At 42.7% G+C, this 26,184-nt stretch overlaps 1 protein-coding gene across 10 annotated transcripts in view; it reads left to right on the top strand.

Annotated features, from left to right (window-relative positions):
• The window catches only part of kirrel3b (kirre like nephrin family adhesion molecule 3b), a 171,574-nt gene that overhangs the window by 88,235 nt on the left and 57,155 nt on the right, over nt 1-26,184 (top strand). For 9 of the 10 annotated variants that reach the window (XM_076892344.1, XM_076892347.1, XM_076892345.1 and 6 more), the window contains exons 3-4: nt 13,034-13,183; nt 18,011-18,160. In XM_076892344.1, the coding sequence (XP_076748459.1) occupies nt 13,034-13,183; nt 18,011-18,160 (300 nt within the window). Of the gene's footprint in view, nt 1-11,185; nt 11,243-13,033; nt 13,184-18,010; nt 18,161-26,184 lie in introns of those variants that run through there. The other variant, XM_076892350.1, reaches the window with a different exon arrangement.

Below are 26,184 nucleotides of genomic sequence, written 5' to 3'. Positions count from 1 at the left end.
TATGTATTAGAGAACATTTATAGCATGTGTTAAAGCCAGATGGTTTATATATATATATAATATTTAGAGGTGCTAAGTAGAGGTACATAATTTGTTCAGCTGAGTGGTTCTTGCTCTATTGTCTGCAATATTCAGTAACCAGAGTGTTTTGTGAAATCTGGGAACTGGGAATCTATAGTCTAATATAAAGTGGTGCTTGAACATTTGTGAGCCAGTTCGATTTTTATGACCTCAAATGTTTTCAGATTGTCACACAAGCAGTAAAAGTAGATAGAGTGAACCCAATTAAACCAATAGGGAAAAAATAATAAACTTGCTCACTTATTTAAAAGTAACAGCAATAACTACAACAGCCAGAATTATTTTGGTCCATATGGAAACGTTCAAATATCTGAAAGAAAACCCCTTCAGAAAATCCAGTAAAGGTTAGAGTCTGTTGCTATGACGAAGGGTCTGTTGAAATAAATGGGAGTACAGAGTTTTAACTTCCGTTTAAGTGTTTTCATCATCAGCCCTTTAAAGACGTTGAATTGCTTATAATGTTACAATAAAAGTGAAAGTAAAAGAAACTGTTTCCGATGTTTTTTTTCCGCCACAGTTTCCGGTAAACCTCTTTTTCTCTCATCGCCATCACATTTATATTGCTGCCTTAAGTCTCCTAAATTGTTGGACTACTGCATTCTGCACAGCTGTGCAATTTTATGGCATTTGCTAATGTACTGTAAATGACATGAAATACGACTAACTTAGTTTTCTGCCAGCTCTGGCTTTTATATCATTTTTTATACCATTTTGAATTCCCATTTATTTATTTGAAGGCAGATGTGATTTTATGTCCTCACCATAGCTGTAAAGTGCTACTTTGAAATGCAAATTAAGCTTTGATTGAGGGATTTTCATGAAAATGGCGTTGTGTACAAAGTGGCAGTGTGAAAGCAAGTCCAAAGGGAGACGTTTTGTGGTCCCATTTGGGGCTTTGTGACGAAACGGTTGGTTAGGGGACGCTGTAGGACACGAAGTTGAGGCCCCAGCGTGATGAAAGACCTTGCGAACGGTCTTCGTCTTGTCTTCTCACTGCAAATCACCCCTCCTGTAAAAGTGAAATTCCAGTTCAAAACACCCAACAGCTTTCCAGCCACTTTAAAAATGATGCGTCCAGCATGCTGGAAATGAGATTTTTTGTCCATTTAAGGGCAGATTTCAAAGAAAGGCTTTGGGAATCCAAATGAAATTACAGGATAGAGTGTCTGCTTAATGCCTTATATGCACTTAAAGGTAGAGTGTATACTTGAAAGGTAATGGCTTTCTGCAGTTAAGTATTATGGTGGCTCCCACACTGAAATGGATCTCTTTACTCGTGTCTTGACAGAGTTCTCTTAGTGAAGGTGTGGCATAATGTAGTTCCTACTCAGGTCTCTTATCTCGTGTCAGTGTTATCCTGCACACCTTGATAAAGCTTCCTTTCCTCCCTTGTCTTGTAACAACATTCCACTCTGTCTGACAGGTACTGTAGCTAGCTGGATCCTGCCTCTCATCTCTCTGTCTCTCACTACACACAACACACACAAAAGGCAAGGCTTTTTTCACTTTTCCCCAATTTTTTATTTTTTATTTTTTGCTTTTCCTTCCCATTAACGTAGCACACAGTGCTGCAGTATCAGAAATACGTTTGGTTTAACTGATCCCACTCATCCCAATCGCCCTCTTTAATGGTTAGAGCTGCTGACACCGTACATTCTGCTAACAAGATTGGAATTAAGTTGTACACTGTGCAATGGAAAAACTGAGTACGCCAAACAAGCCGGCAGTAGTTGTCCATTCGAAAATCAAACCCACCGAGTTGTTTTCAAATTTGCACAAGGTAGGCACGATGGATAAGAGGGAATATGGATGTTACGAAATATCGGATCCCTCCTTTTCAAACACCTCCTCCTGAAAGTGACACAACAGATCAGCATTCCTCACTTGAACTCTTACCTCACTAAGCTTTGTTATGTGGCGTTGGGGCATTAATGACATGCAGCCTGCTTTGTTAAATAAGTGTCTAAATGTGGTATATCTGTTTTTTAAGCCATAGCCTTTCACTGCCTGCAGTATAAAGACAGACATCCTGCAACTCAGCATTTACCTAAATTAAGATAAAAAAAGATATTGAAAACGTACGACAACCTAATGATAATTAGCATTTATGGGGAAATCATAAACACACAAATTCTGCTATAATAGAATCTCATTTCCATGTACTATAATAATATGATTACAGCTCACTTTAGAATAGACAAGGCAGGGATCATTATTGTAACATTTCCAAGCATTTATGGTAAAGGTAGAATGCCTGTGCTGCCTGTAATGGCCATGGCTGAGCCACTGACGCTGTGATTTAACCTGGCACTTTGGCGGCGGCGAGCCGCTCCTCCAAATCAAGGCTAAGTGGTGGATTCATCAGTGCCCTGTCGAGATGAAACACTCGCCCGGCGGTGACACAGAGATGAGGCCCTGATTGGGACAAATACGTCTCCCTCTGGTGTCAGCTCTCATTCACCAGTCTGAGCGCAGGCTGAAAGAAAGACAAATGTTTTGATTAGGAGTCTCTTTCAATGTCACAGCAGCCAGGGAAGAAGAATGAGATGAGGCTGTCTCCAAGGGAAGCAAATAGTTGAAGACGATGAGAGGAAAATGGATGTCTCCACTGTCTAGAGGGTGTCGAATGGGGATTCTGAGTCAGAGAAAGCTCAGTAAAATTGCCTCTTTTAATGTGACTGCATATTTTTTTCAGAATACCCTTTCAATTCCAGATTGGTGATTGTTAAAATTCAAGTGAAAATAAATACAATCTTTCAGAAAAGTAACAGTGACATCGGCAGTTGTTTATGGCTCTGTCTGCATTCCCTTTAAAAGAGTTTTTCAAAGCCAAGACAACAAAGTTTGTGAAAATCAGTTACCACTAAGCACTGTGACTTACTGCTGCTTATTCCCTCATCCTCAGAGTATTTCTATTATCATCACAGAATTGGGTTGTGGGAGTAGCCACATCTGCCTGCCTGTCTTTACAGGCATCTTTTGTAGATGAAAGATGCGGTTAAAGCACACTTGCTGATCCCATGTTTCCCCATGTTCTTCACATATCACACTCAACCTTTTGCTAATCCTGCGAGCTACCTAACACAGCACCTCGTGTAGCCCGACGTTTCCTCACAAAAAGAACAAAATGTTGGTGCCTGTGTTCCAAAGTTGAGAGGGAACAGTGTGAGTGAAAATATACAACGCAGCATTGCGAGACTTACCTTGACAGATATGGCGTGCATTTCAGTGGGATGCTGAAATGAGTAAACAGCTCAAAGTGCCCTCGCTGTTGTTCTGTGAGAGCTTTATCATGGATGGGAAAAAAAAAATCAGAGTATGGTTTATTTATGGTGCATCTTACCATTTGAAACCCCTCTTCTCAATGCACCTGTTCTGTAAAGATGTCTTTTTTGCTTTGTTTTTTTTTTCTAAACTAGAATAGATGTAAACTAAAAGAAAAAAAAATACATATAGAGAGAGAGCATCATCTACCAATCTGAGGGTCTGTGGATCCATTCCCTGTCTACTGCAGTCTGCATGTCAAAGTACCCTTGGGCAAGATAATCAAACCCCAACTTTCCCCTGACGCATCCTTCAGAGATGCTAGCTAAGGCGCTTAGGTATGCAAAAAGGTGCTTGTATGAATGTGTGTGAATGAGTGTTGTTGTAAAACGTGCTTTGAGTGCTCATTTAGAGTAGCAGTGCATATTTATTTGTTACTGAAGTTGTGCAATTAAAGGTTCTAGCCCTAAATCCTAACCCCTAATCCTTGTTAATAGGGGTTAGGGCCTTGAAGTGGAATGTGTTAACCAACTATAATTTTACAGTTGCTGTTATAAAGTTAAATCTATTTCCCAATTGGCAAGAAATCTGAACTGAATAAATACCATTTTAGGTTTTTGTTTTCATGGATAACATAAATTAAATTAATTGGAAACCTTTCCTATACACCTCCGAGACACACTGTTCCATGCACTTTGGTTATATTTTGAAAGCAATTTGATCCTATCTCTTTATTTAATCACACTCAAAGAAATAAAAATACTAAAATAAGTCTTGAAAGTCTAGGTACACTTTTATCTTGTCAGCCCGACAAAATATGAGTTATGGCTGGACAAAAGACAACTTAATGCAGCTTTCTGTTCCTTTGACATATCGTATAATAGAAAAATGTGGCTCTGCCTCAAAATATAGTGTATGCCCTATTGGACTAAGACCTTCTCTACACCGCATCCATCAAATCAGCCACCTGAGTCTGTTTCAAATACTCATCACTCCTTAATGAATGTGATCAATCCCAATGTACACCTGCTCTGAACACCCTCCACGGTCCCTTCTCCGGAGTATCCTTATGAATCATCAAGTGTGTCGATATCCATATTCCGACATCTTTACGTCAGCAACAAGACAATAACAGGGCTGGCCCTGAGCTCTTAAAGCAAACATTTTAACAAAGACTCTAGTAACAGGAGGGTAGTGAAGAGGCTGGAAGCCATGAAGTGAGGAAAGTGGACACAGAAAGGATATAATGGAGCAGAGAAACAGAAGGGACCCTTCCTGTTCAATCAGGCCCCATCTGAACTCACAAACTCCCTCTCTTCTCCATCTTCCTCACTAATTTGCATCTCTTTTATGTCCCTGCTTTCTATTATGCAAAAGTGCACGCTAAAAAAAGTAGTCCAGTTCACAAAGTGAGTCGCTCCATTTCCCCACACTTTTTAATCAATACCAGTCAGGGTAGGGGGGGTTATGTGGTGTTCAGTTGCATTTATGCTAACTGGAATATTTGAACTGTTCTCTTTGAACTGTAGTTACCTTGGAAACTAGCCCACAGGACTTGTTTTATAACAGTAATTACAATTAGTGGTCAGACGAGGTCTTGAGTTTACAGAACATATAAATACAGAATCTCATATACATCTTACAGGTATAGCACCCTGCTTTGTTAGCTATGCGGCATTTCAGAATGCTCACTGGCTGCTTGGAAGCAGCCTTGACGACCTTTACGACCCCCGGCTTGCTTTACATGGATGACTTTTCTAGCTTATTGTATGCAGACTGCCAGGAAAGATGAAGCCTTGAGAAATTTAACAAGCGGTTTGTCGGCTCTGATACTCCACTTTCTGATGCCCATGAAATCTTACTTCTTCTGGCCATGTAGCTGATGATAAAGCGGGCTCCTGCAAGGCCTTCCCGCTGTTGCCATTTGTAATTTTTAGAAGTCATCACTGGGGGCGATACATCTTGATTGTGCCTTGGCAACTGTCATGCTCCACTAATGCACAGTGTGAGAGGGGGCATAAATGCAGAGTCTTCCGGCAGCACTGATGTTTATCTTCCCTGCTTCATGAATTTGCATTCCCATAGACACAATTTACTCATAATGGCAGGCATCACAGTGTAGATAGGCCCAGTGTATTATCAGTCTGTATACAGTGTTTGTTTTACAAGTGGACAGGCAGGAAAGGGGGATTTGAACATTTTGATGAGGAAGACAGATTGATAGTAATATATGCCTCCTCTAATGGGCTTGATAGAGCTTTATGAAATATTCATCATTGGCTACTATTGTTGTAACGTTGCCAGCTGCGTCTGAGGGATCGCATTTTTATATTAGTAAAGTAGCCCGTGTAGGACAAGCCTAATGACTCTGAGAAATACTGCGTTATTTCATATCATAGTTCGTATAAAAAGGGGGGTTTTCAAAGTTTTCACTACGACACGCCAGTTTACGAGCAGGGGTATGATTGATGGCATTCCACGAACACGTTTAGCTCGTGTTTGTGAAACGTGTGGTTGGAGAATGGTGGTTTGCACTGGCTTTTTTTTTTTCACTAGAGTTGTTCGTTAATGGTGGCATCCTATTACAGTACTACACTTTAATTCAGCCAGCTTTTTAAATTGACCCATTTTTCACTCGAGACGGATCGATCAAGCAAGGTTCTTGATTTTTGTCACTTGTGGCGGTGAATTCAAAGATTATGAAGTTTGGCGCAATGCTGTTGTCCATATAGTGGACATAAGGCGTAGCATGAAGTGTGGATGCTTCATCTTTCCTTCTTGTGCTTGTGAGTCACACAGAATGTCGCGAAGGCTAACCACTGGCCTACAGGTTGCATTTTGTGTAAACCCTGGGTGTAAAACCTTGAAAGAAAGTTGAATTTCAGTTTTCATCTAACAGGGATGAAAAAAAAATCCCATTATTACAGTGAATATCATGTCCCACCCAGAGCAGGCTTATGATAGATACTCAGGCAAATATTTGAGGCCTTGTCATTCCTGCTGCTCCCCTCCTCTCTGAAAGTAGATGTTTGTTCACAGTGTCCTTTCTGCCTTTCAGAACGCAAGGAATGCAATTTCTTTTAGAATGCAGCGAGTTTTAAAAAATTATTGGTGTTGCACTTCTCTTGTTCATTGACTGTAGATGTGACCCTTTTCATTGTATCTGCATACTGCACCTTTCTCGCTACTTTCACACATTTATTTGGAGGGAACTAAAACTATGCATTCTCAGTAACTTTCATCTGCAGAATTAGCACTAAAATTGACGCTAATGTAGTACAGTGTGGTTTGAGGTAGTTTGCACAGGGTGCATTCTGACTGCCAAAATCTATAATGACTTCGTAATTGCCTAATTAAACTCCTACAAAGCCGCTGATCATTTGCAACAAATCAAAAATCACTGGGCAACTTCAGGAATTGTATTGTGAATAAATTTGATTAGAAGCGATTGAACAGTTGATTGACGTGCAACTTTGGTTGGTTATGTTTGATAATTAGCTGGCACTTTTCCTGCCAAGTTTCTGTCACACATTTGCAGCGACATTGCTTTAACACCTCCAAAATTGGGGTGTGTTTTTCTTTTCACAAATGTCAGAATGCTTTCTCAGCCATCATACGGGACTCACTTTTCACCAATCGAACAGTGATTTTCACAAACGTGGAATGGACTCTTGTAGATGCGGGCAAGACGGATGTCATACTATATCAGCACTGTTGAAATAATATTCAAGCTGGAGATAATTATAGTGCAGATACCACTGCCATTAGATTTATGTGGAAAGTGAGAGGAATGGAGCCCAGTTGTGGGTTTATGACTAATCAGTGTCTGATGAAGGAGGACATGGAAGTACATTGTATTTGAATATTTAGGTTTGTTTTTTAAATTCAGTTGCTAGAGCTAAAGATTTCGATAATCAGCATTAATACTGCAGTGGATTTGTGACTCACGACTGCAGCTACAAAGTCTTTTGAAGTGTTCAGCAATAATTCACAGAGCTTTGCGAAAACAGCAAAATGGAAATCCAGTCATGTGCTTAGAAAATGTACTTCTTTTTTTGTGGTCACGGGAATACACTCGATAAGAATCGTTTAATTTAGTCCCGTTTTCGTCACCCTTCTAACAAACAACCTGACTGTAATGGCAGCTACAGCACATGAGAAGAAGATAAAACATATCCTTCAGACGCTCACTCAAACCTTTTCCTCCTTCCAGTGCTCTTCCACTTCCATGCCACCAGAAACTACCAGCAGAATCTGTGGTCAGTGGCGACCAAATAACAACACATATGAGTAACTCACACACTCCCCCATATTCTGAATCTCTCCTGTGCTTCTAAATTGCTAGTATAAAATGCCCAGGCCAGAGGGGTAATAGTTTTTGATAATGATCCTGGGCTAAGCTTTGGTGCTGTGTGGCCACATGCCGCACAGACAGCATGCTGATTATTTCTCTGAAGTGTGTGTGTGTGTGTTTGTGTGCGTGCGTGTGTACACGGATGTGTGTCCGTAATGGTAATTTCCAGGCCTGATTGGCAAAGAGCGATAAAATTGGGGGCAGTTAGCACTGAGGGGAAAATAGTGCTGGAGTGTGTGGAAATGCAGCAGCCGTCCAATGGTAAACAAATTATCTGAAGTGAAATGACAACATTAGGCGATGCAAAGTGCCGGTCCACATTATGAATATGGCTCCATGCTATGTTTTTGACTACCTGTGTTTTTTTACACCATTTGAAGCAACTGAGCAGTCCTTATAAAAGATCTCTGGCCGCCTCACATTCTTAGGCAAGGTATTCAATCACAAGCATGAATCATAATCATTTCATGCGAGTAAACATACACTGTAATTTACTTTGCATCGAATGTATAAAAGATGAATAACAATATGAGGATATGAAAATGCTGAAAACGTTTTTATGTTTCGCCACATGCGTTAAATGCGGATAAATATTGATGAGCTGAGAGGGAATGCTTTGCTTTCTCTGAAACAATCTCAGTTTTTGTTGACAGAGCTGGCTTAGCGAAAGGCGGATGTGAGATAATAGGCGGATAGCTCATGTGAATGATTTGAGCAAACTGCTCAATTTGCCAAAACTAAAGAGCTGTAAAACACTTCTTTATGTGACTTATTGTTTCAGACATTATATGAAAACCAAATAAGTACTTGACTTTTTTTATTCATTTTCTTAAGCTCTATTCATAGTACAGGCTCACCGTTGCTGAGTGAGAAAAACCCATAGGGCTGTCTGTTGTCTCTAGCGACAGACAAAAGGTGTCTGTGTCTGCTCTATGTGCCCACACATTTACAGAACCTAACCCCCGAAGTCAAGACCCATTTGACTCACAGCAAATTGGCATGTCTAGACTCTTTTCCATTTGATTGTATTTAGTTATTTATTTATTCGAGCAAGCTCTCGACTAAACTGTTTTTTTTTTTCTTCTATTAATGTGGATCTCTGGCTCTGTGGGCACCCGAGCCCGGTCCCCCTCCTCCTTTTTTTTCCTGTCAGGAATGAAGAGTTAAGTGAGGGGATTAATTACTAATTGCACTTTTTAGCTATGAAAGCATTCTTCATGAACAAGTGAGGAGAGAAGTTGTTGCTCTGACACGCACATGCCAGGCAAATAAAGACAAAGTAGATTTTGGTGGCTCGGTTTTTTGCCACCACTGTGATTCTCCGGTGATGGATACCTCTGGGAAATGTGACAAAGAGTGTTTTTGGTGCAAAGTGGATGGATGAATGATAAGATGCAGCCACATCAGCCTACCCACACACATCATCCCATGTCACTATTGCTGCTGCTCCCTTATGAAGACACATTAGCTGCAAAACCCAGCCAGGCTTTAAATTGAATGAAGGAGGTCACTTTTTTTTAACTGCTTAAGTGATAGGTACAGGCTGGTGCCGGTTAAGTCCTACGTTCTCTTGATCGCTGGCTTGATGGTCCTCTGAGGACACTAGTTTTGCAGTGGCAGCATTTAAAAGAAAATGTTTTGAAAGAATACCTTCTGAATAAAGACGGATGAAGTCTCGAGTGTCAAGTCCTAATTTAAAATGAGCAAAGCTGAAATTGCATTCAAGTTCCCACGGGTTTGTGGGTTGTTGTTTTTTTTTTTTTAGAATAAAACCATCTGTTCTTCAGTCTTTGCTGGAGAACAGTTTTGTTGTTTAAGGTGTGCTCAAGCTAAAGCCAAGAATAATCACATTCAGGTTAAGGGTTATTTTAGCAATTTAGTATTCCAATGTCAAAGTGTTGTAGATTCATTTTAAGTTAAGACCAAGATCCAAAAGTGGTGCATGTGCTACGTCATGTGTTAGGCCCAGACTGCTAGATAGTATGCATGTTTGCAGCATTGTCCTTTTGAACGGTCTTTACATTGTCATGCAACACATGACACTTCCAGCTTAACTCGACACAGATGAGCCCTGGTTGACACTTTTTAATGTACTGGGTATGCACAGTGATGTTATCCTAGTGCTCCAATTTGTTTTATGTCAGACATTTGCTTTTGAAATGAACTTAAGTTTTTAACTTAAGTTACATTAAATGAAATTCAAATGAACTTTCTGTCACTCTTGGGTCAGGTTATGTCATGGCTATGGTTCAGAAGGCTACTAAACAGAAGGTTGGTGTTTCGTTCCCTGGCTGCTCCAGTCTGCATGTCAAAGTATCCTCGGACAAGATACTGAACCTTCATCAGGGTGTGAATGTGTCCGAATGTTAGATAGAACTAATGTGTGTGCAGTAGAGACATGTTGTACTTTGAGTGCTCAAGGTGAGTACACAAGAACTCATCCAATCACAGTGACCGAAGGTGCTCAGTGCTCGATAGTTTAAGAAACAGTTTTAATCAACTGATAAAGTCTCACAGCGTGCATGCTTTTTATAAAGGGCCTCGTGATCCAGAGAGAAAATGTTGAGTTGAAAGATGATGAAGAACCTATTCTGTTTTTTAAGAAAGAACTCATTAATTATTATTTTTAATCAATCTTCAAATACACAGAGGCAAACAGACAAATATTAAATGCAGAAACACACTGTGAATGTGTCCCCTGGGAAAGTTTCTGGATATTCTAAGTTTCTAAATGTCCCTTTGTAATGTTTTAGGGAATGTCTGGACTTAGAACTCATTTTTCAACACCACTGATGAGTGGTTAGCAACTTCAAAAGTCACCGGCTGGGCCATAACTTATTTGTGTCACCTGGAAACATTTCTGTTAGAAGACAAATTTGTTGCCTAACTGAGAAGTTAGAATTCAACTATGGAGATTTCTCCAATATGCAAGATGATTTTCAGTTTTCTGGGTTATGACTTCTACAACACCGGCAGAGACATTTGATTACAGACTCATGGTGGGAGTCCTCCTGAAGTCTATCTGCATAGATCTTTGACATACCCACATATTCTAAATGAATGGATTACACAGTGTGTTAAAATGTGATGCCGGGAGGCAGACTCTATCAAACAGCCACAGGAGCACATTTAACAACGCATTCTGTTTGTGGAAATTTTCCCAATTAAGCAACACACTAGTACAGTGAGCATATTTTCCGCTACAGCTGATGTTAACACTCAAAATGTGTGGTGTGCTTCAGTGAAGACACAACTTCAAGTAAGTCTACTGGTAATGGGTGGCATATCATACATACCTCATGTGTGGGAGAGAGGTGCGCAGTCACACCTTTGATGACACCTTTAAAGAGACTGTTTTCAGATACAGATGTTTGCATGTAGCAGTTCTAGGAAAACTAGTCCTTAGATTTAAATTCTTTGTACAAAACAAACTGACATGGCTAATCTTTAATCCACATTCTTACATCCACAGATGTGAGACACGAGTGATTATACGGGACGTGTAGAAAGAGTGACTTTATGTGTGCTTCCAGCCTTCCAAAGGTAAATTGATTGACTTGAGTTTGTCGGTTTAACAGTAATGCCATAGCTCATCAGATTCAGTGATGTCCTTTGTTAACAATGGTTTTTCTGAACAAGACAGTAGATCTGTTCAGTTGTGGTCTATATGTTAGAGTCCTTCATCTGTGTGTTCAATGGGTAGCAAAATAACACTAAGATAAGTTCCACACATGGAATGAAGATGTCTTGATCTGAAGGGCAATGCATATGGCTCACATGGCTCACATGGCTTACATGCTTTTTTCAAAGGGCCTCGTGATCCAGAGAGAAAATGTTGAGTCGAAAGATGATGAAAAACCCATTCCGTGTTTTGAGAAAGAATACATTAATTATTATTTTCATTTCTTTTCCGGTTATGGCGCTAGTGATAGATGGATATCGAAAGGCAACCCTGTACTGCATTGTGTATTCCTTGACAGGGTACATAGGCGAGAGCAAGAATGAATATGAAAAAGTACAATTTCAACGAGTTATCCATCATAGAAATTCAGCTCTAAAGTGAAAAGAAAGATTGCAGGATTCCTCAGTTGAATTCAAAATCTGTTTCTTGTACGACAGCAGTCCTCCCTTTGTTTGTGGTTTGAAATCTTGAAGGATAAATAATTCTTTTTGAATATAAAAGCGAGCATAAGAAAGCAGCGCGATGCAGAGATGCGAGATGAAAACGCTCTTTAACGTCCCACACAGTCTTTGCTCTGTTTATCATCGTAATTGACTACATGCTACTCTTCTGTCAGCTTTTTTTATTTGTATGTGACTAACATGTCCTTGTGTGAGTGTGTGTGAGCCCCTTTCGGCGTTAAAACCCCCCAAAAAGCAGCAGTCTGTAAAATATGCCGGCTTTTTGCCAGCACATTCGAAAACCAGGACACTAATGGAGAAAAGGGCTAGAAAAATCAAATCCAAACAATTGAACTCAGAAGTCTGAAAATAAGACAGCGCTGTGAACAAAACTGAGTAAAGCGAGAGAGCAAGTAACACTTTTCAAACCTTTGCTGCGGTTTGTGCTCCCAAAACAGTCTGAGGGCGTCTGTATGAATGTGTGTCAGTGTGTGTAGGCTTAAGTTGATCGGCAGCCTGCCAGTGTTTTGAACTACACATCAGTACCACTTTGTACCCTCCATTCTGACCCCCCCTTTCTACCCCCGTGCGACATACACACACACACAACAGCCTCCCCATTAACACACTCTGCCTCTAATGGAGTTCACTACTCACTACTTTCCGCTTGAACGTGCAGTAGAGGAGTGCATCTAATAGTAGTCGCACACAGTTGGACTACATGGGTGTGAGCTTCAGTTAATATATGCCACTAGAGCCTGTGTTGGCAGACAAGATTGTGTTATCTGCTGTGGTGTGTACGGGCCCAGCCCATCTGTACGGTGACATCCTTCATAAATGAACCAAGCCGAACTGTGACGGCTGTCTCTTAGCCTGTGCTTCAGTCCTGTTGCTGCACTGACACCTCTGATGCATGCGCGGTATCTTGCCTCAGTATCATGAATACTGAAAGGATGTGCCACATTTGTATATCACCCTTTAGGCTTCTTTCAACGTGATTCCGCACGCCTTCCTCTCTCTTCACTCGGTATTTTGCACGCTGAAAGCAGGTGCTTATAAAAACATCTCTCTTTCCTTCTTTTTTTTTTGATGTAAACATTTTCTTGCCCTCTTCACTTTACTAGCTTACATTAAAAATAGCGCAGTGATTTAATCTGCTTACGGTTAAACCATCCCCCTTCTTTTTTGCCTTTCTTTCTTTTGCTTTTTAAGGGACAGTGGCCATGTTTTCCCAGCAGCCACAGGACCTGGTGGTGGTGGCAGGCCAACCTGTGACATTACCGTGCAGTATCCCCGGCTATCACGGCGTCGTCCTGTGGATCAAAAACGGCTTGGCACTGGGTGTGGGCAGAGACCTCTCTGGTAAGCATCTACCTCCCTTGAGCATGTTACCCTGGATTTCTGTGTTGCCCTCTGTTTCATCTATTAATTATACCCTCTAATATAACTGTCATATTCAAATGGATGCTTTTTGTCATCTCAAGTCCACACGTGTCAACAAGTTACCCTTTGTCAAATACATGAATCCACAGAGAGATAAAGCAGGGCCCCTAATAGTGTGTTTCATCAATCAAGAATTGCAAGTGCACTAATTGTATCACTCAACATGAACGAGCAAAAAGAACTCATTTATGTCACTCTGTTACATGCAAAGTTGAATCTTTCATAGTTTCAAACCAACTGCAGCACGAAATGAGTTGTTGCCCTGATCTTTGTTGGTGCTTCAGGCTTCTAAATGGCTTTTTGAAGAGTACCTGGTGTCCTCTAATTACACTGCACCTCGTGCATAATTGTCTTAATTGTTTAATTTAGTGCAAAAGTGACTACTGCACTGTCACTTAGTAGCCTGTTGTCAAACCAATCAAAGCTTTGTGTGCTGGCGACCTTGATGAATTTCAAGGAAACGCATCGCTCCTTTCAATAAACCTGAACAACCTTTTGAAGCGCAAAAGCTGCTGGATAAGAAAACCCTGCAACACCATGTCGCTGTTGCATTATTTATTGAAAGGTTCATAAAATTCTCACGAAACATTCATTTGAATGTTTACGCAGGGCTCCGTACGCAGCGGGATGCATTACTCTTTAAGGGCACAGTCTTTATTTTAGAGCTGTCTAATTTACCTCGTGCACGTCTGCTCTGTGACCACTGAGAAATCGGAGTTAATTGCGATTCGCGGCACAGTGTCACAATATCCAACTGTGGCCATTTTCAAAACACAAATGTCTCTCGTGATCACCGGCGATTAAATATGTATTGCTCTACAGATTTGAGGTCCTCTACCCTCTGACCTTTAGCAAATGCTCTTTAAAGGCCTTTTCCTGTCACCAGCGCAGTTTGTAATTAAACCTCAGTGGCTGACAGAGCCCCAGTAAAGCCATCTTATTCTCTCTTCAGGTCCTTATCAGGCACAGGGGAGGCTGAGAGGTAGCTGTAAACAATAGTCCCACAGTCTTCTTTGGAGGAAAAGGAGGCAGACAGGGAAAGTACTTATGATTGCTGGAGATAGAATGGAAGAGAGAGGGAGTAAGAGGGAGCACAATTTTATTTAGGGTCAGAGTGGAGCAGAGATGTTTATCCTCTTCTATTTTATTGATTTAACAAGACAAGACGATCAAGATGAAATCTCATTTCAAGAATGGGCAAAGTCGGAGTAAGGTGGAGAAAAGAGGAAAGAGAGAACGTCGGGTCGTCACACCGAGGAGAACTGCAGCAGATCACTCTTTAACAACGCATCTGTAAATAATTTCCCAGCCACGGGCAGGATGTAGAAACTCTGACCTTCTCCATCAGCTCTCTTCTTCCTGTTGTTTGGGTGAATGATCAGGCCCGATGTGTAGAGTTTGAGAGTTTAAAAATGTGCACAGTTTCATATAAAGGAGGAATAGATTCCTGTCGGGGGAGGAAAGGTTGCTGAAATCAACCCAGCGATACGGACAGGAGCTGAGTGCCTCCTATTGAAGCAGATGACACTTTTTCAAAATAAAGTACTCCACAGCTGTCCCTTTTTTATTCTTTTTCTTTTTTTTTTGCTGCTCCTGCCTACCTAAACAAGTAACGCATGCAGAAGTAAACGAGTGATGGTACATCATTGCAAGATGTACACAAAGAAAGGAAATTGGCAGCTGTATACATAAAAAGTGCGACGAATCAAATGTTGCATGGAGCATTTCAATAATATAGGTCTGCTTGGGTATTCATAGAAAGAAGCTGCGTTGGCAGCGTGCTCCGCCTGGGACCTGTTTCCATTCACAGGAGCAGTGATTAAACTGAGAGAACTCTTTCACCATTCAGTGCGAGAAATCATAGCACAAAAGCCAATGATTCCTATCTGTCCCTGAATTTCCTCTTCATTCCCTTTTGTGCCATGCTTTTCCACTCTAATTAAAGAAAAGTGAAGTAGCCCCACAGCAGCTCCACACGCCAGTCAATGCCATGAATATGTAACTGCTGCACAATTTGACGGCGACAATGGGCAGAGTGGCTATAAGTGAATTCTCCCGGTGTGCACGCAGAGCGAGATGGACGGGGAAGTGTTTATATTTTGCCATGCACTTGTGGATATACTCCAGGAGGACGCTTTCTTGAGAAGAGACTGATGGCAGACCTTTAGATGCGAGCAGGTGCTACTCCTGCCTCTCATGAGATCAAATTGAACACTCCGGTCATCTGTTCACAGATGCAGCAAAACCTTTCTCTATCCCCCAGTGCTTACACTGTGTGAAATGTGCTCTAGGTAAACGCCATAAATCACTAGGCCACGCCTCAAGTCTCTGTATAGTTACACGCACACACGCACGCGCATGGTCACCATTGATTCGGCCCGAAGACAAATCCATTCTCCTCTGATGGATTCATTACTCCTTAATGGGCCTATTTTACATTGTTTGCTTTGGGTAACGCGCGGTGTCTTTGAAATTCCCCGAGATCTAAGATCAATGACCCGCGTCACATGTGCCGAGGTGATCAGTCTTCATGTGTGTCAGTATAACTTCAGTCACATTGGCAAAATACATGATCAAGGTGCTTATGAGATGACAAAAACACATTTCAGCATGTTTATACTGTTTGGAAATTAGACACATTCTTGTCATTTACTATCCACGGCAAATGCAAATTGTATTCCTTTCGGATTCGGCTGATGCACGGAGATGAAACTGGAACGGAGCCATGTCCTCACATAGCGAAATTATTCTTAGTTTGCCAGAGGCACAGATGAGGTAATTGGCAAGATCATCTGTTTGCGTAACAGAAATTTGCATGCCTCGTACCTTGCCACAATTAAGACCAGCAAAGCGAAGTTGTGAAGTGCATCTTGTTTCCCGGGTGCAGTTAAGGCTCGGCTGTGTAGTCTGCAGTCAACTCAAGGTCACATAATTCAGATTTGCGCAATGATCATTACCCTTGTGATCCAAAATGGCACTATTGCTTTGAATCTCATCAGTGAACATAAAACTGAAGCAAAATGGGTCTCTGGGTGACCTTGTGAACATAATGGTGCATCCTTTCATTTAAGCTTCTGTTTTTTTTACAATTTTTTTCCTGAGTGTGGAAAAGTAGAAAGCGCCTTTTCAGGCATGGTTATTAATACTATTCACGGGAGCTTTTACTTGTGATTGGGCCTGTGTTAACTGTATGTACAGCATTTTTTTTTACTGCCATTCCTCCATATGAAACTGAAAGAAAAAAGACATTTATCAACTGCATTCTAAGTATTCCCTCAGAACAGTAGCTGGTGGCATTTTGGTCATCTTGGTTAGCGTGCCACGTCTTTAAACTTCTCCTGTGTCCTCTGCCTGGTTGTACTGCTTATACTTAGGCATTTCTTTGTCCTTTGTTCTTCCCAGTGTATAGGCCCACAAGATTAAAAGCTACATGTTGGAAGATGAAATGCAGAGAGTAGTTTAATCGGCTGTAACTCACCCCACCAGCATATAATGAGGCCCACTTCATGCTCTATTAAAGGCTACTGGATTCAATGAAGCAACCATCAGTAATTGGACTTTGAGCATACGATGGGCTTTTGCACTAGACAAATTCAAGGACTTAAAAGCTGTTATAAGGCTGCCCAGTCTGTTATGTTCCCTGTTGTTAGTAAAACATATAATCAGAGAGCAAACCCTTTATAGTGATTCTGAGGGATCGCTGAAGTGAACTTAACTTATAAGGTGGTTGTTATCGGAAAATCCATATTTTGTTCCCAAAAATCTTTTGGTAAGAAACCAAAACTTATTTTTTTTGGAACAAAAATTCTGAGTATGTGAGCAGAAAGTGTGAAGTTTCCTGTTGCAATACACAATGTTTGGAGTGCCGTTGTTCCCCTGTAAAACTCTCCAATTCACTCCTCAAGGTTCATCCATGATATTTCTATAAGCGCTACTGGAGGAAAAAGCAGTTCTCAGCTGGAAGTTACTCGCATTTGTGGGAGTTTAATTTGTATAAACACACATTCCCCGTGTTTTCCAAGCACTGTATCCACAGTAATTAAAAATATGGAGCATGAAAAATAAAGAGAATCTATCTTAGGAAACGAGCAAATCCAAAAGCATGCGGAATACCCCACAGAGCCGCCCAGTTAAACTCATTCTTCTTCTTGCTCATCTAACCCCATCGAGGGACGCGTGCCGCTAAAAACTCGCAGTGCACATTTCGATAATAGTTGAGGGCGATTTCTTTGAAACCATCTCTCTTGACTTGTGCAAAATGTCCATGTCTCTTGGATGTTGTTCTCCATTCTTCCCTTATTAAGCTGTAAATCATTTCAGAAAGCTTTGCTGGAACAAGTCAAACTAATTCCTGTTTATAGCTGAAGTAAAAAAAAAGAAAAATCATTATCCTGAATGCTACAGCTACTCCTTAAAATTGGCAGGAGTGCTGTAAAAACATGGACATGTATGAAAATGCATTGTGAGTAAAGTAACAAATTAACATTCAAGCTATGTTCACCTATAAAGTCATTGTAAAATCAGTTTCTCTGTTATCTAAATTACATGCTTTTGCAGCTCAGTTAAAGTTAATATGTAAATGGCTGAACTGTGAAAGGTAACGAAGCAGCATTTTCTTTTTTCTTCCTTTTTTTTACAAAATGATTTTGTTATTAAAAGCTTTAAAAAATAATCATTTTATCATCTTGCTTTTGGCGAGTGCACAGTATTTTCATTTTCAAATGGACAAATGTGTTTGCACTGCAGGCTACCCTCGTTACACAGTGATTGGCGACCATGGTTCAGGGGAGCATCATTTGCGAATCCAGCGTGTTGAACTGACGGATGATGCAGTGTTTGAGTGCCAGGCAGTTCAGGCTGCCATGAGGTCCCGTCCTGCCCGCCTCACTGTTCTGGGTAAGTCAACACTGAGCACACGGCAACTCCAAACAAACCCACTGTACCAGTGCCAGCAGGCTCCAATCACCGGATTGCAAATGGCTTGTGGAAAAAAAGCAAAAAAAAGCACTGGCTTCTCTCTTTTTAATCTGTCAACTATCAGTTCTTAACTTAGGGAAATGTGTAGAACAAAGTAAACACCTTTGTTCCAATTATTTGATACAATAGTGTAATAACAGTATACATGTATTAAATCCCAGTATTCTTGAGCACTGGATAGAAGCACCACCAGAGCTCAAAGCAACACTAACAAATTCAATGCTTAAAAAGGTTTTAGGGTTGTTTTTTTTCTTCCCACTTTCCAGCAACAACTCAAAACTGATATTTCATGTGATGTTTTCCAAAACATGATAAAAAATGATGTTGCAAATCTTGAACAGAAAAGATCCTTTATTTAAGCTTTTGAAAGGGAATCAGGAATCCGTGATAACTTTTTCCCATTTGGCAGACGGTGTCAATATGACGAAACTTTTACAGAACCTTATTTCCACTTTAATTTCCTTCCTCAGCATGCAGCCTTCATTTCCATTATTACCATAAGCTTGAGAGGTGACAGGCTCTTAATTAAACTTTATTGGGTTATCATTCAGTGTTTTCATTTCTGCCTTATTGGGTAGCTCTAGTCCAACCTCTGGCTCACGTCTCTTACCTGGGTCTTTCAAGCGTTCTTCCCTTAACCTTCCTCAGTAGGTGAGTGCTGAATAGATAACTCAAGTCGGTGGCAGAGCAAGAGAGCGAAGGAAGGAATGAGTGAAAAGAGTGGGGAATTTGTGGGATGTCTGACGCCCGCTCCTCACCACTAGCAACTCATCCGCCATATTGATCCAGCCTAATGAAAAGTGAAACTAACGATTTTGTAGGGGAGAAAACAGAAAGAGAAAATGAGAGAGGGGGAGACAAATTGCAGCATAATGTTTCTCTGGCAGCACAAGCCCCCTCCCTGCAAATGGATATAAGTGAATAATTATGGATACTTCTTCAGAGTTTAAAATGTCTGGTGTGACTGCACTTTTCCCATCATCTACTGCTTTCCTTTTTAGGGTGCATGCTTACATCTTTGAAAGTTCAGATGCTCTAACATCGAGACTTTCTTAGAAACTTTGCAATCAGACCTCACACTCAGGGGACATTAGGGGAAAAAGAAAAAAAGCCCGACAGGCAATTCAAGATGTTATTGCTGGACGCAAAACCCATTTTAATGCATGATTCTCCTACATTAAACTTCCACTTTGGCTTTTCAAGCAACTTTATTGAATCATAACACTGGCCTCCCACTGAAAGGTTCTACTGTCACGGACGAGAATGCGGTGGACTCAAGAGCAGACTCAATTTGCTTAGAACTGTGTATAATTTATTGAAAAGAACAAAACGTGAACGGAACTGGGTTTAACAAAAACCATACGCAGAAAACTAAAGGAAATCCGTGGGCGGAGAAACCGGCGTAGAGCACGGGGAGACTTCTAACGGGAACTTCTGTAAACACAGGGGAGAAATGTTACTGAATGGGAAACAAACGAGTAAGGGACAAAGGTACGGAGTGCCAGTGAATAGTCTTGGGCTTACTTGGCGACCCTAGTCATTTAACGGGGAAAAGGCTGCCAGGGGTGTATTCCAAAGAGGTTCAAGAGTGGAGAGTCCGGTCCAGATTTCGAAGAGATGGAGAATACAGACTGAAGGGCAGGCTGAGGAGAAGTGGAGTATATAATCCTCGGGTTCCGAGCAGATGGGAGGACAGGATGGAGACCAAAAACAGCACTACTGGTGAGTGCGATGGGTGGAGAATCTGAAGAATACAGGAAACAAAAACATATTAACCCAAGGTCCAGATATACAGAGTCAGAGCTCAGAGGAGGCCGAGTTTACCACAGATGGTAGCAGGACGAACTGGCGAGGAGTGGCAGGCCGTGCTGGCTTAAAAACCCTCTAGGTGGAGCCCCGGAGATTGACAACAGGTGATGAGCTGGCCAACTCCACTCCCAGGGACAAATGACAGGAACCTGGACCACGCCCAACCAGACACTCCCACAGCATATGACAGTACCTCCCCCTCAAGGGCCGCCACCCGGCGACCCCCCAGACCGGGCCCTGCGAGGGGAGGAACGAAACGCAGCGATCAGAGACGGGTCCAGAACGAGCGACCGGGGAACCCAAGAACACTCCTCAGGCCCATACCCCTCCCAGTCCACCAGGTACTGGACACCACGACCACGGCGGCGCACGTCAACGATCCGCCGGACCGAATAGGCCAGATGACCGTCCACGAGCCGGGCGGGAGGCGGGGGAACAGGCGGTGGACACAGAGGACTGCTACGGACCGGCTTGACCTGAGAGACGTGAAACGTCGGATGGACACGCCAGGAAGCCGGGAGCCTGAGACGGACCGCCGAGGGGCCGACGACAGCAGTGATCTCATAGGGGCCAACATAGCGGGGAGCCAACTTTCGAGAAAGCGACCGCAAGGGAATGTCCTTAGCACAAAGCCACACCCGTTGTCCAGGCCGATACGCCGGAGCGACAGAGCGGCGACGATCCGCATAATCCCGTTGCCGGTCGACAGTTGCAAGGAGAGCCCGCCGGACCCTCCGCCACACCCGCCGGCAGCGTTGAAGGTGATGCTGGACCGAAGGAACAGCCAAATCCGCCCCATCCTCTGGGAACAACGGTGGCTGATATCCCAGCGAGGCCTCAAAGGGCGACAAACCCGTCGCCGAAGACGTGAGAGAATTATGGGCATACTCCACCCAAGGCAACCGAGACGACCAGGCCGCCGGGTTCAGTGACGAGACGCAGCGAAGAGCGGATTCCAACTCCTGGTTCAAACGCTCAGTCTGGCCATTGGTCTGCGGATGGAAACCAGAACTCAAGTTGACCTTGGCACCCAGGGCCGTACAGAAGGCCTTCCACACTCGGGAGACAAACTGAGGCCCCCTGTCAGACACAATCTCCGAGGGTATGCCATGAAGACGGAACACATGGTCTGTAAGGAGCTGGGTGGTCTCTGCAGCCGTCGGCAGCTTGTCCAGGGCCACGAAGTGAGCCGCCTTGGAAAACCGATCAACTATGGACAGAACCACCGTCTTCCCCGAAGAGGCTGGGAGGCCGGTAACAAAATCCAAGGCGATATGAGACCGGCCGCCAGCGAATCCCGGACGTACGTCTCCATAGTCCCCCTCTCCGAACGGGACAGGTTATAGAGACGGCTGGAGGGCAGAGGGGCACCGGGGAGGAGATCAATAGCACAATCATAGGGCCGATGAGGAGGCAGCGACAGAGCCCTGTCTTTACTGAACACTTCTTGTGGATCATGATATTCAGGAGGGACAGAGGAAAGGTCAGGGGGGGAGACAACCACTGGAGGAGAAACAAAAGCCCCCGAGGGCAGAGCTGACTTTAAACAGTTGGCGAGACAAAACAAACTCCAACTCGCTACTTTCTTCCCTGCCCAGTCAATGTGTGGATTGTGCTTCTGCAACCACGGAAAACCAAGGATCACTGGCACGTCAAGGGAAGAGGTGGCAAAGAGAGTTATGTCTTCCTGATGATTACCTGACGTGACTAACTTGACAGGCGCGGTCCGGTGAGTGATCATCGCGAACACCTCATTATTCAGAGCGGCGGCCGGGATCGGAGGCTCGAGCGGAATGAGGGGCAAATCGAACGATTTAGCCACCGCAGCATCTATCAAATTCTGCTCCGACCCGGAGTCAACGAGAGCACGGAGAGAATGAGCCTTAGTACCGGACATCAATGAAACCGAAAGCAAAAAACGGGGTTTATCACTCTTAAAAACACTGCCCACCCGTAACCCCGGACTTACCGGCGGGCCACGCCTTTTGGCCGGACTGGGCAAACAGCGATGCGATGGCCGCTTCCCCCGCAGTAGAAGCACTCTCCGGCTCGGAAACGCCGCTCCCGCTCCTCAGGAGTGAGCCGAGCGCGGCCAATCTGCATAGGCTCAGGGGAAGGAGATCGAGAACGGACGGATGATGTCACCGGAAGCGACGGGGGTAACGCCGAAACGGCCGCGGGTCGAAACAGAGACGGAGAGGGTTTGGACCGCCTCTCAGCGTCTCTCTCCCTCAGTCGACTATCGATCCTGAGAGCAAGAGAGGCAAGCGCTTCAAACGTGGCCGGCTCGTCGTGCACAGCCAGCTGATCCTTCAGTTGTTCAGAAAGGGATGCTAGGAAAATACCCCGCAGCGCAGCATCCGGCCAACCCGCTTCAACAGCAGCGGTGCGGAACTCGATCGCATATTCCGCAACGCTGCGTTTTCCCTGGCGGAGTCCCAACAGCCTCTTAGCTGCAGTACCCTCAGAGATCGGGTGAGCGAACGTAGCCTTGAATTCCTTGAGGAAGTCCTCATAGGAACACGAGGCAATAGGATGAGAAAACAAAAACGCCTCAGCCCACGCAAGCGCCTTACCCCTAAGCAACCCAACAAAATGGGAAATCTTGGCAGCCTCATTAGGAAACGCGTGCGGCGTGCGATTGACGAACAACGACCACTGAAACAGGAACCCCCCACACAGCCCCAGCTCTCCATGAAAAGGCTCCGGTGGAGGAGAAGAGATGCCCCGATAAGCCGATTCAGGACGCGCAACGGCGGGTGCAGGCAACGGTCCCGGCTGACTAGGAAAAACGGGTGGATTAGGCTCCCTGATTTCTGACAACCGGGTAAGTAACTCCTCCTGTTTTTCACTGATAGCATTACACTGGTCCATTAAGGACGTCAAAGTCTGTTCATGCCGTCCTAACACCGCGCCCTGTTTGTTAATGGCGGCGCGAATTGGGTCCGCTGAGTCCATTAGTGGCCAGTTCGTTCTGTCACGGACGAGAATGCGGTGGACTCAAGAGCAGACTCAATTTGCTTAGAACTGTGTATAATTTATTGAAAAGAACAAAACGTGAACGGAACTGGGTTTAACAAAAACCATACGCAGAAAACTAAAGGAAATCCGTGGGCGGAGAAACCGGCGTAGAGCACGGGGAGACTTCTAACGGGAACTTCTGTAAACACAGGGGAGAAATGTTACTGAATGGGAAACAAACGAGTAAGGGACAAAGGTACGGAGTGCCAGTGAATAGTCTTGGGCTTACTTGGCGACCCTAGTCATTTAACGGGGAAAAGGCTGCCAGGGGTGTATTCCAAAGAGGGTCAAGAGTGGAGAGTCCGGTCCAGATTTCGAAGAGATGGAGAATACAGACTGAAGGGCAGGCTGAGGAGAAGTGGAGTATATAATCCTCGGGTTCCGAGCAGATGGGAGGACAGGATGGAGACCAAAAACGGCACTACTGGTGAGTGCGATGGGTGGAGAATCTGAAGAATACAGGAAACAAAAACATATTAACCCAAGGTCCAGATATACAGAGTCAGAGCTCAGAGGAGGCCGAGTTTACCACAGATGGTAGCAGGACGAACTGGCGAGGAGTGGCAGGCCGTGCTGGCTTAAAAACCCTCTAGGTGGAGCCCCGGAGATTGACAACAGGTGATGAGCTGGCCAACTCCACTCCCAGGGACAAATGACAGGAACCTGGACCACGCCCAACCAGACACTCCCACAGCATATGACATCTACAGTCTAGAGCAGGAATCTCAAACTCGTGGCCCGGGGGCCACTTGCGGCCCACATCACAACTAGTGCGGGCCGTATATTGACGTGAAGAAATATAATGCGATTTGGCCCTTGAAGTTACTTTTTTGTTAGGGTAGACGTGTTTGTTGTCGAGTGCAGTGTTAAAATAAGTTCTTTAAAAAGCAACAAATGATTTAATATGAGCAGAGAGTGCAAACATGTTGAGGGATTGGTTGTGTTAGTTAGCTAATGTGTACACTTATGTCTGCATTTTTATTTTGTTAAATACGAACAAAATGATAGCAGAGGTGCTGCCACGTGTCCGGCCAGAAAGAGAGTAACAACTTGTTTATTTGGTAGTTCAATGAAAGGCTTCAGTTAAGAGTGAGGAAAAAAAATTGCGTTCACGTTTGTAGTTTTGTGTTGTTAAACAATAATTGAAATGTAAAAACACAAACAAAACACTACATTTTCAGATATATTTGTGGTTGTTTGTTTGTTTGTTTGTTTGTTTGTTTGTTTGTTTGTTTGTTTGTTTGTTTGTTTGTTTGTTTGTTTGTTTGGTACTACTTGAACACTAAAGAGGGCCTCCAATGAGATGACAGTGCCAGCAGTGGCCCACAGCTCATTTAAGTTTGAGACCCCTGGTCTAGAGTATGGAGAAAAAGGTCTATATTAACTCAGTCACAGTTTTAATCACTCACTCATTAATATATAATAACAATTAGTAATGTTTTGATGCATGCTCAATCATCTAGGTAAGAAAATCCCCAAAAGGTTGATTCAACTTTTTGGAACAATTAGTAATCCACGGCTCTTTTCAACACATTACTGGAACACAGTATTCGGTTGAGGCATAAATTAATCCAAAAACTAATAAATCCCTATTTGTAAAAATGGCACCACTGAAGACCATGCTGGGTAATGCTAGCTAGCTGGCTTGTTAACATCTGGCATGGGCTCTGCTGCACTCAACAACTGGAAAGAAGTAAAAATGCTCCAAAATAACTTGTGACCAATAGAGGAGCTCCATCTGCTGTTTGGCAATTTTTCAGTTGTTTAAATAAAACAAAACAAAAAGAAAAAAAAAAACAGATTTTGCTGTGTTTTATGGTTGTGCTGTTTTGGGCAGTATTTTCACTGTGTGCATGGTTCAGGCAGACGTTCAGCGACGGAGAACCAAGTGAGCCAGGGATAGCATGCTACTCAAGGCTAAAAGTTTTTTTCCCCTCATCATTTTTTCCACAAGCAGGCTTTTAAGGACCGACTCTCCAGCTCTGTGGATTTGTGTTTACAGAGACAAAGTAAAGATGTTTTGGGTGTTTTGGTTTTTCTCGGATTTTTTTGGTTTTTTTTGGGAAGTTGTGTTTTATATTTTATTTCTTTTTTTAGTGGCACCATATGTTAAAATGATCACTGACTTATTCAAAAATAATAATGATAATATCTTAATTACTAATAATTATTAATTATATAAATACAATGCTATAAGTTGAATGTATAAAAAATAATCTCTGACAAATTTCAGCCAAATCACTTTATGTTCACACAAGGCTGGGACCCATGTCTAAACTTCCCTTTCTTCCCTGTGTTTGAAAAAGGTTGTTGCTCTACAATCAAATTGTAACCAAATGAAATCTAGAGGCAGTTATACATGCTAATATTACAATTAAACTATAATACATTTTTATACATGTCTGAATCAACATTGTCAAGCTTGTCCATGCGCAGCAGTCAGACACAAAACTAAAATAAATAAATAAATAGTTTTATTGGTTACCTATTAATATTAACTGATCTTAAGATTTTAATAATGTTTTTCAAGGCCAGCTCTGGGCTCACACCAAAGTATGTCTCAGATCTTCTGACGCTGTGTGCGCCCGGTCGTAACCTGAGGTTCTCAGCCAAGGCTGCGCTGGCCATCCCACAATCTCGGCTGAGGACCAAGGGTGACTGAGCCTTTTCTATCAGGGCATCCACTCTTTGGAACAACCTCAGTGAGGAGATCAGATTGGCGAGCTCTTTATCGCCTTTTAAATCCCTCTAAAGACATATTTTTATACGCTGGCTTTCTCTTTGCTTCCACTTTGAGTTATTTGTTTGGTGTCTTTTATAGTGTTTTATCATTTCTTCCTTCTCTTCCTTTATAATCTTTATTAATTTGTATTTGTTTTTAATTTACCATTTTTTTCTCTTTTTTCTTTTAAAAAAATGCATTACTTTTAATATTCTTGTGCTGCCAGCTTTTCTTTATGATTATGTCTTATTTCTTTAATATGATTCTAAACACCACTTTGTTTAGCCTTAGTGGCCTTGGAAATTTTCTAGGTAAAAGCTGCCTTCAGTGAAAGGATGCTCATATGGGAGCACACAATTGCCATAAGCAGTGGATGCAAATATTTTTCTAC

Source organism: Maylandia zebra, linkage group LG14 (genome assembly GCF_041146795.1).
Source record: "Maylandia zebra isolate NMK-2024a linkage group LG14, Mzebra_GT3a, whole genome shotgun sequence".
Taxonomy (NCBI): domain Eukaryota; kingdom Metazoa; phylum Chordata; class Actinopteri; order Cichliformes; family Cichlidae; genus Maylandia; species Maylandia zebra.
This window is presented reverse-complemented; position numbering and strand designations above follow the sequence as displayed.